At 34.8% G+C, this 10,240-nt stretch overlaps 3 protein-coding genes across 3 annotated transcripts in view; 1 reads left to right on the plus strand and 2 right to left on the minus strand.

Moving 5' to 3' along the window:
• Positions 1 to 885: 885 nt before the first annotated feature.
• On the minus strand, positions 886 to 2,904 carry LOC111811833 (protein translation factor SUI1 homolog). Its single transcript, XM_023698875.1, has 5 exons — positions 2,775 to 2,904; positions 1,841 to 1,957; positions 1,541 to 1,746; positions 1,220 to 1,273; positions 886 to 1,126 (listed from the first exon to the last, which is right to left on the minus strand). The coding sequence occupies exons 2-5, from the start codon at positions 1,875 to 1,877 to the stop codon at positions 1,082 to 1,084; spliced, it is 342 nt and encodes a 113-aa protein (XP_023554643.1). The 5' UTR covers positions 1,878 to 1,957; positions 2,775 to 2,904; the 3' UTR covers positions 886 to 1,081.
• Positions 2,905 to 3,834: 930 nt separating this feature from the next.
• LOC111811794 lies at positions 3,835 to 4,681 on the minus strand. Its single transcript, XM_023698826.1, has one exon. It carries the CDS (start codon positions 4,576 to 4,578, stop codon positions 3,835 to 3,837), a length of 744 nt encoding a protein of 247 aa, XP_023554594.1. The 5' UTR covers positions 4,579 to 4,681.
• Positions 4,682 to 5,927: 1,246 nt separating this feature from the next.
• Positions 5,928 to 10,240, plus strand: part of LOC111811845 (zinc finger CCCH domain-containing protein 13-like) — a 5,758-nt gene continuing 1,445 nt past the window's right edge. Inside the window, exons 1-8 of the mRNA XM_023698889.1 lie at positions 5,928 to 6,369; positions 7,756 to 7,854; positions 8,100 to 8,133; positions 8,586 to 8,724; positions 8,815 to 8,871; positions 9,467 to 9,564; positions 9,668 to 9,735; positions 9,847 to 10,065. Of these exons, the coding sequence (XP_023554657.1) occupies positions 6,240 to 6,369; positions 7,756 to 7,854; positions 8,100 to 8,133; positions 8,586 to 8,724; positions 8,815 to 8,871; positions 9,467 to 9,564; positions 9,668 to 9,735; positions 9,847 to 10,065 (844 nt within the window). The 5' untranslated portion in view covers positions 5,928 to 6,239. The remainder of the gene's footprint in view (positions 6,370 to 7,755; positions 7,855 to 8,099; positions 8,134 to 8,585; positions 8,725 to 8,814; positions 8,872 to 9,466; positions 9,565 to 9,667; positions 9,736 to 9,846; positions 10,066 to 10,240) is intronic.

A 10,240-nucleotide genomic window follows, 5' to 3' on the forward strand; every position in this document is an offset into this window, starting at 1 on the left:
AAAAAAAAAAAAAAAAAAAAAAAAAAAAAAAAAAAAAAAAAAAAAAAAAAAAAAAAAAAAAAAAAAAAAAAAAAAAAAAAAAAAAAAAAAAAAAAACATATAAAATCCAACTTTATGAATTGTTTATTAATATACCCTAAAAGTGTGATAGAAATGTATTCATAATTATTGGTTGCATTCTAAAACAAAGTTAGTCGATGCATTTATATTATCTCATCACATGTTTTCTTTAACAAATCAACCTACCTTTCAACCGAAAGATTATATAAGAATTTAAATTGTAATCATTCCTTTGCATATGGTAAAAAACACGCTACTGCTAGCATAATTTAATTTGGTAACGAGATAGAATCGGGTAACTATTACTATTTTATATTTTTCGTTCTTAAAGAACATTTCCAAAATTCAATTGTGATAACAACAAAAAAAAATTAATTTTTTTTATTTATTAATCTCTATTTACAATTTTTTCCAATCAACCTTGGCTTGTAAATTGGATAATGAATATTTAAAAGTAAAGATAACATAAAAATTTTAATATTTAACACTCCATTTATTTATTTATTTTGTTGACGAACCCATTTAAGAACATAACAAGTCCTCCAAGTAAGATTGGCGACGGCCTAGCTCTGGTCTGGAAAAAGACTCCAAGAAAGCTAAAAGTACTACACAACGCCAACAGTGGAGGACCCAAAAAAAAAATAGAAAGCAAAGGAATAAGTTATGGCCGAATCTCTATTTACAACCTCCCCTTTACTCGGTGGCTTTTTTCTTTGTGTTTCCTAGTTATTCGTTGTAAAGGGAAAATGGATGAGTGATGCTCAGCAATCTCGTATCTAGTGCTTGTTCCATCATTCAACCTATGGGTTAAATGTCGCAATGGGGTTGAGAAAGCAGGAAACGTATCATTAATTAAAAGGGTCCAATGATCCATAACAAGGTCTGCATAATGAAGGAAAGAAAACATACATGGACCAAGAGTTGTAACACGCACTCTTCAAATTCTAAAAACAAAAGCTATATAATGTCCACTAGTTAAGCTGCTGTAAATAGCAATTGAATTCGATCCTGCTGATGATCTTCAGAAACCGTGAATCTTGATGTTCTCCTTCTTCACGATGCCAGCCTATCGATCCAGAAAAAACGGTGAACATACCGAAAACTGTTGCCGAAAACATAAATCATTGACACAAACTACTTATAGACCTTGGTTACTTACCTGCACAAGGAAGGTGGATACATTCTTTCTTTGGTCTCCCTGAAGTTGTATAACCTGAAGCCAATTACAACAACCGATGATATTAATTGTGGCATTGCATGTTTCTCTCAAATTGAAAATAACCCAATAAAACCCTCTAGGTTCTTGTTAATAATACCCTAATCAAACATAAATATACAATCGACCAGCAGCTTTACACAGAAAACAACTGCTAAAATGCATATCGCCACCAGTAAAATAGTTTTCGAACAAATGATAAGTGCATCAACAACGAAAAAAAGGAGGGGCTCAATGCTATTCATTTAGGGTGAGAGAACTGACCTGTCCTAGCTCAGGATCTTGCACAACTGTGCCATTACAGCAGAATTCCTTCTTCAGATCCTTGAGTATCTTGTTATAACTAAACTCCTTCTTCAATCCTTGGACAGTTGTCAGGCTTTTTCTCCCGTTACGTTGCTGTATGCGCACATGAACGTACTCTTTAGCCCCAGCTCCTGAGTCCTCAGCATTTGCATCAGCAAATGGGTCTAACCACCAAATAAATTGATTAATTTTGAAACAAATATATAGGCTTTTACTGCAACACAAGTTACGAAATCGATTAGGGACTTGACAAGTTACCAAAAGCAGATGGAATCTGCACGTTGAATTCAGACATGAAACTTGGCTGTCCGGAGTAGAACACAGGTAACCAACCAGCAAATAAGATATTTGCTCTCAATTAAGCTGTGCTCGAATCTGCAAGACACAATAGATCCAGGGTTGAAACCACAAGGTACAGAGGCATCGATTTGTTAAAAATATTAATAATAAATAGTAATCAACCCCTCGTCCTCATATAGCTACAAGTCCCACGTTTAATCTATGATCCTCTCAATACTTCTTGATCAACGATCAAAATACCGAATACTAAAAAATTCATCATATCAAAAAGATGGAAAAATAACAAATGAACAGAAACTGTAAATTATGAAAAGAATATAATCATTAAGGGTTTTTTTTTTTTTTTTTTTTCCACAATTACACATTCTGTTTCTCCAAACCCATGGCCGAACAATTAGACAATCAAATGTTCTTCTATGGGATCAAACAATTATGAAAGGATAGTATTTATCTGCTTTTTCTCCACGAACGAAAGAACCAACTCTATCTTTGGAACATAAATCATATATCTTTTGTTTCTTCAAATTAGATAGCAGTTATCATGTCAATATCTTTCCAAGAACACAGACCCCCACCCCCCAAACAAAAAACAGAGACACAATATCAAAGCAGCCGCAACGGGGAGAGAGAGTATTGGGATCAGTTAATTTAAAGACTGAAACACGCTTGATCAGAGAGAATAACAATCAAACAACGAAACTTTTACATCCCAAAACACTAACAGATCTAGCGCTTCGATCCGGGCACAAAAAAGAAAATACACGTAGAAAAAGAAACCCTAACCCAGATTGATAAATCGAAAATGCTCGAGAAGAAATAAATAAATAAAGAAACGGAAAAGAAAATTATGCATCGATTAACATGAAAGAAACAGAGATGATCAAAAATTTACCGGGAGAAAAAGCTGTGAATCCAAAGACGAAGAGACCTGAAACAGCAAGGTTTCAAGGTCAATGAAGTTTTAATGCGAGAGAGAAATTATGCAAGCCACACAAAGCTCTATTATATCGATTACAGTCGGTTTTGGTTTTTCTCCTATTTATTTTTTTACGGTGGAGATAAAATTTCGTAGTTGATCCGACGGTCCATGGTTGTTGCTAAAACGACGTCGCTTGCTTCCTTTTTTATCTGGTTTAAGACCTTCACTGCCCGTAAATTACACTGGCATCGGATAGGATATAGCGAGAGCGGTAATTCTCTACGATCGCTCACACTTTAACGCCTTTTTAACGGGTCCCAACTAATCCTAATTGACCACTTGGTCAACGCCAAAAATGTTCACCAATTTTCCTGAATTTCGCGGGAATTTCCAATTTGTTTAATGCAAATAATTGTAATTAATAATCGATTTAATTATCCATAAAATAAATAAATTAATATAACTTATGGCCACACTTTAAATATCATAATCATGTATTTTAAATTTTAATTTATCATTATTTCAAATAAAAATAGTTTATATTGTTTTAATTTAAATTTAGTCGAAGACGATACCACCATTCTTGATCTTAGAACCCAGATCCACTGCACCCAGATCCACTGCTCAGCAGAACGTCCCTTATCATCGTCTCATCTTCATCCTTGACCACAATATTGTTTCGTTTCATTTTATTTTAAATTTTTTAAAAATCTCTTCCATTCAACAATTAATTGCTTCATTTTCAAATTCAAAAATATTTTTTTAACTATTTAAGTTAAATATATAAATGGGAAAACTCACGAAGTTCAGTTCCTTTCAAATAAATTATCGATATTTTAAAAAATAAATAAATAATATTGGAGTATTTCTTGTTATGGATAAAATCATTAATTTACTATTTTCTATCAACTAATTTTTTTTTTCACACAAAATATAAATATAATACAAAAGTAGTAAATAGGAATTTTTATTATTTTATTATTTTAATTTTGCGATCTCATGTAATACGGCGATCTTTTCTTATCAATAGCGATCAGAATTCACCACAGCTAACGGTGCCTTTAAAAACGTAGAGAAAATCGCCGTTTTGAACTCCATGCCATCTTAAACTACACTTATCTCTCATAATCCTCTGTTTGTGGATAAACAGGTAATCGTCGTCGGGAAGAATTTTTCCGGCCAAAAGCAATTCTCTGACGTCGCCGACGGTGCTCGAATCCTTCATTTCCATCGGAATACACGCTGCATTAAGCAAGCTCGAGGACGTCTTCACCACGAAACTTACCTTCCTCCATGGACAATCGCTCAAACGACTCATTGTTTTAAGAAACACGGTCACTTCCGAAGATTCACCGATTCCGAAATCGCTCAGATTCCGGTAATCTTCAACTAATTCCACGCCGGAGTGAAATAAAGACATTGATTGAATCGGTGTGCCGTAGATTATCTGGATTTTCTGCTTTAAACTGTGAACCGTCTCTGTTTTGTCGATGTCGATGTTTATTTGTCGGCCGGAGAATTCGACGGAGATCGGAAAGTTGTTTGGCGGTGCGGTGACCTGGTCGATTGAGAGATCGATTCGCGAACCTTCTGAGATGAATTGATAATCCTCCATGTCGAGTCCGTCGACTAATTCGCAACCGTAAACAGAGAGAGTCTGGGATTGGATGGGGATGCCGATGAACTGTTGGATTTTTCTCTTGATTTCAAGAACTCGTTCTTGATTGCTTATTTCTATGGCGAATTCATGTCCCAGTGTGACTACGAAAATCTCCATTGTTGTAGAAATTTTGGTGAATTCCTTCTGGAAAGGGAAGATTTATTGTTCAAAATCATGCAGAAACGGTGCTCCTTTCTTTTGAAGAGCGTGATCGATTCCAACTGACAGCAGATCGATTCTTGTGATGATGGGAGCAAAAACGAGAAACGCTTCTAAATAAAATACAAATATTGATAATTTCTTCCAATAATCTTTGGTTTCATTTCATCCTCCACATATATCTATAGAAAAAAATAAAAAATAAAAAATAGAGAGAAGAAGAAATAAATGCCAGTTGATAACGTTAATTATATATATATATATATAATTGTTTATTCTTTCTAAAAAATCAGTAAAATTTTGTATGGAAATTAATTTTAAATAAAAGATTCCAAATTTTTAGGTTAATTCTTAATTTTAAATATTTATCATTTTATAAAAAGAATTAAAACCATTATTTTATGAAGGCCAATGAATTAGACGGGTTAGATGAACACATTTTCTACAATGGTATGATATTGTCAGCATAAGCTCTATTGCTTTGCTTTTGGTTTTCTCAAAATGCGTATTCTTTAATTATAAACTGGTGACGCGAGACTTTCATCCTCCAACAAGATGATGTGGAGATACTTTATTATAATGTTGAGTTTTTATTGTTTATTCGAAGGAGATATTTTATATTTTTTAAATAGATTATAAATGGAAATGGGTGTGTATGGTGACGTAGGGTGGTCCATTATGGAAGGTTCTAACGGGAAGAACAGACAGTTTAATCTCAAAATTCTTGAAAGCTTTGACGAACATTCCTCCATCGTCTGGCAACTTATCAACTCTCCAACGACTCTTGGCCAATTAGGGTTTTGATCTTAAAGACTTGATTTTACTTCCAGTGAGAACTAAACTTGATTTTGTTCATGTTAAGTTCCACTTGACTATGCTCCAAGTTAATTCTCTTAAAAGTCACCATGGCCTTCATCACCGACCAGCTTCAACGGCTCCACCTAGAATTTCTTCGCCCAGTTTGGGTTGGTCATGGAGAAGATGGGCTGGATCGAGGTCAACAATGGGGTTTGTTGGATGATAAAAGTCTCACATCGACTAATTTAGGGAATGATCATAAGTTTCTAATAAAGAATACCCTCTCCTTTTGTGTGAGGCCTTGTGGGGATGTGGCAATTTCATTTTAATTTTTATTGACCAATTTCAATAAAAATTAATTATGAAATATTAAATTTAAAGTTTATGAATATATATACTGTAAATATATATAAACTAATTCTCCAATTGACACGTANAAAAAAAAAAAAAAAAAAAAAAAAAAGAGGAAAATTGCTACAATTAAAAGCCCGCCATTGCTTTGCGCGGAAGAAAAAAAGAAGCAGCAAAATAGAGGAGAAAATAAAACCCCTCATCACGGTGTTCATCCAAGCGGTCGGCGTTTTGCTTCGGATAGCTCACAAAGTTCAAACTCTGGAAATTTACGAGCCGTCGAATCTGTTCTATTGTACTATTTTTGCATATTTTCTGATTATTGGCAATCTTTAGAAGCGGATTCTATTGTCGCAACTACTCTCCAATTCGGTTCTACATTTATTCTGTCTAATTTGTCTGCAAATACAAACGGCGATTACTGCGACTTCGAATATATACTTCTTCTCCGTTATTGTTCATGTTCATCCATGATGATTGGGCGCAAACTCTTCAAAACAAAGTTATGCGTTCTTTATCAGAAAGGACACTGTTCTCGCCCAAGTTGCTCGTTCGCTCATGGGAACGCTGAACTCAGGCGATTTGCTGGTGCTTCTTCCGGTAATTTACCCTTTATATCTCTAATTTTGTAATATGTTCTTTATGTGGGGCTTAGGGTTGATGAAATGGAAGTTTGTAGTCGCTAAAGTACATATGTGTCTGCCAATTGTTGTTGTATGTGATTCTTTTCTCGATCTCCCAATCTTGTTGGGATTGGTTTTGGATATTTGTTGCTGACTGTTCTTACATTCAACGCTAAACAGTGGTGTTTCTTTCTTCCATTACGGTCTTCTTGATATAGTCAATGCTGAGACTTAATTTACAGCATTTTTTATCCTATCAGTGTCTGGCTTCCGTACTCTTTCTTCTTTCTGTTCACGATTCTTGCTGTATGCCATTTTTGTAATGTGTATGTTTTATTTCTTAGTTATACGTAATATTTCCCGAACGTTCCGTATGGTAAAGTATATATGTCTGCTGTCTTATAAAAAAAGAAACTATTCTTTCTGCTGTGTATGAATAGCTATACGAACACAATTTCCCTCATTTATGCTCTGTGGTTTGCGTATGTTGTTGGTCTATCTTCGATATTTTAATTGGTTCTGCACAAGTCGTCACATGAGACACCACGCCTCTACCAATGGATATTTATAATAGATGAGTTGAATGATTCCAATAATGCGAGATATATAAAAATTTCTTCAAACTTGCATGGTCACTGAAGTGGCTTGTCAAAAATATTATCCGGATCGGATTTTTTTCATTGGAATGGATATGGCGGATTTTTCTCTATGTGAGCTGCCTGTGATATATCCCTGGAGATGTTTATGGCTCTTGTGCTGCATCAGCTAAACCAGAAAGTACTCATTGAAGATTATAATTGTTTTCCTTAATTTATATATCTTCCACTGCCTTTGTTTACTTATCCAATTCCGATCTTCTGGGTTACGCTATAGTGGTTCATGGGGCTTCACTTTTATTAGGAGAGGTTCTTCATTGGTTTATGCCTCCTGAGTATGCCAAATGGACTTCCTGTTGGAGTAATGCAATTTTAATGGGAATTGCATGAAGAATCGAAATTGAGAATCTATGTCATTGGACTGTTCTTGTATCATTATGTGGAATCCCAGAGATATCTTCTATTTGGATCAAAGTTATGCGAACTTACTGTTCATCGAGGTCACAGGAGTATAATCTTCGTTCTATTCTCAATATGAAGGTTATTCCATGGTTTAATCTGGGCATGGATTTTTCATTATCTTTTCGTTATTTCTATTGATCTTTTGGAACTGGCATGGCGGCACTACTACTGTTCCTTATTTTGTTTCTCATCTTTTCCATGTAATGGTAAGATAAGCCTTGTATGATCTTCATTGCTTCATTAACCATTCTTTAGAAAGAATATCTGAAATTGACTAAACTTGTTAAATTTTCCCATCTGTGCAGGTAGACAGGAATATAGAGAAAATGATTTACGGCATAAGCTTGACAGCAGGCACTCTCCCCTGCAGGAAAGGGATTCCAGAGGGCGACATGGACCTCGTGGTAGTAAAGTCATATGTTTTTCTTTTTGTTTTTCTCTCTCACCCCCCAAGTAGAGCCTATGCTGCAATCCTCAGTTTATATGATGTTTCCTTTTTACATTTTCTAATCAAGGAATGTAAGAAGCTAGGTTCTTAACGCACATGCACACACATATAGTTTAAAAGAATATGTGGACTACATATTTTTTTACATGTTGTAATAGCTAAGTTCTTTCCTGATTTCTCTTATCTGAATTGAAATTGCAGAGTATAGCTCATCCTGGTCACTTGAACGAAATAGGTAAATTGTCACAATTTTTATTGTGTTGTATTTTCAAATCCATTAGTTCAAGCGAAGGAAAGGTAGGATTTGATCCTGTGATGGAAATATCTAGTGAGGGATAAATTTTTATTTAAAGTCATCACGAGGTATATTTATGAGATTTTTCTCATTCGAGAGTGGTCATATGATATCAACGACTTTGTTCCTACCAGAGTACTTCCAGGTCCTTGTATATCTTTATTCTTATTTTAATAAGAGAGAACTTCCAGTTCCTGATTCCATTATTTCTTGAGCCATACTTGAGTTATAAAGTTTCTGTTACTTTTAGCCTTTAGGTTTGAAGGTCTTATGTGCCACGATATTAGTATGATCTGAGTTCATTCTTCAACACACGATTATCTTTTCATAAGTACTGGCATATTAGTAATTCACTGGTGGATACTTTGAAATGGTACACATTCTTGTTTCAGTGACCATAAAAGAAGAAAAAAGGATCATGGGGATTCCTGTACTGATTATGCTGGAAATTTGAGGATTACAGATAGGAGTGAAGAACGAGATCGGGAAGGGAAAATCTCATCTTCTTCTAGAGACACTCTTGAGGGGCAGGTATATAAAACAATTGTTTTATAACTTGACCTTCTTTTTATTAGAAACTGCTACTCTGGAATCTTGGTTGATCATCTTTGAATTACACAGTTAAACAAGATGCAGGCTGATATTGAGATGGCTGAGCACCACAGACACCAAGCTGAAGTTAGTATTATCTCTTTCTTTTAGTTGCTTTCTGCCTCTAATTTTGTGCAGGCAATAGGCAATAGGCAATAGGTCATGCATATTTCCTTTTTTCAATTGTCATTAACATACCAGCTCATCCCCTTGGTTAGTGTTAGCCTGTAGGTGAATGAGTGAGCTTGTTGGTCAGTTTTGGGATTGAAGTATTCAATAGAGGGTTAGGGATTTGTAAGGTAGGTAGATTATGAAAACAGTTTTGAGGAGATAACTCAGCATCTTGAATGCATAGTAAATATTTGTAATTCCTATTTAGTTTCAGTAATGTGGATTCATACCTCCCAGAGATTATTTTAATGTCTAGTAGTTGCAAACATTGTAATCAGGTTGACCTAAGATTGGTTATTAGAGCTCGTAGTTAGTCCCTTAATTCTTCTGATGGTTTAAAGTGAAACTCTATTAGAAGCGAAGGTACTTTTAGCCGTCTCAAGTGTCATATGTTTTGATTTGTATTTTGATTGAGCAATATTTTCTGGATAATGTATATTTAAATCTATCGATTAAATGATTCTATAAATATATATTGAAGACATTAGCAATTTTTTCTTTGTTTTTGAAGGTCTACCTGGACGAGAAAATCCAAGAAGTGGATAGTTTGACTTCTAGAATTCAGGAGCTAGAATCTCAATTATATAATGAGAGGGAGGAGTGTCGAAGGTACAAGTAATTGTCTTTTTGATACATTATTCGTTGTCATGTTTCCTGCTGAAGATTGACACCAGCTTCATATTCCTATTTTTCTTGGATCTTTAATATTCAGGATCAAATCAAAAATCAAGAAATTTGTCAAAGCACATAATCGTTACTCAAGGATACAANACATAATCGTTACTCAGGGATACAAGATGAACTGAAGCGGCAAGTATACTTGTCCAATTCTTTTGATTGCATTTTTTAATGCCGATAATTTCAGGAAATTATGGTAACTTTTCTAAACGTGTAGGTCGCAATTCCGACTTCAACAGTTGGGAGATCAGCTGGGGTCAGATGTAAATAAAATTGGTGCCAATGAAGAAGACTCAAGTGTCAACATTGTAAGCGATGGGGAGGACCCCGGTTACCATGCAGCCGGTCCTCTTCATCACCTGCATAAGGACGCTTCTGCAAGCAAGAGGAAGTTGCATGTTGATCAAGATATTGGGGGAAACTCAAAACGAGGTGCCTTTTGAAACTTAATAATTTCTTCATGTGGGTGTGTCATTTAAAAAATATTATATGGTTTGAAATCTCTTAATATGTCCTCAGCCCTAGTAAGCTCTCACATTTTGAAGATGTTTATATGCATTTTTCTTCTTTTTTCTTTATTGTGTTTTTTTTTTTTTGGTGGGGGGTG

This window comes from Cucurbita pepo, chromosome LG15 (assembly GCF_002806865.2).
Source record: "Cucurbita pepo subsp. pepo cultivar mu-cu-16 chromosome LG15, ASM280686v2, whole genome shotgun sequence".
Classification (NCBI taxonomy): Eukaryota; Viridiplantae; Streptophyta; class Magnoliopsida; order Cucurbitales; family Cucurbitaceae; genus Cucurbita; species Cucurbita pepo.

What these genes read in the sequence shown, in the direction of transcription:
- LOC111811833 (XM_023698875.1), bottom strand. Translation starts at nt 1,877, where the DNA reads ATGTCTGAATTCAACGTGCAGATTCCATCTGCTTTTG. An exon ending in GCAGATTCCATCTGCTTTTG is followed by an intron (nt 1,747 to 1,840) that starts GTAACTTGTCAA and finishes TTTGGTGGTTAG; the next exon opens with ACCCATTTGCTGATGCAAAT. An exon ending in TATCCACCTTCCTTGTGCAG is followed by an intron (nt 1,127 to 1,219) that starts GTAAGTAACCAA and finishes CTGGATCGATAG; the next exon opens with GCTGGCATCGTGAAGAAGGA.
- LOC111811794 (XM_023698826.1), bottom strand. Translation starts at nt 4,578, where the DNA reads ATGGAGATTTTCGTAGTCACACTGGGACATGAATTCGCCATAGAAATA.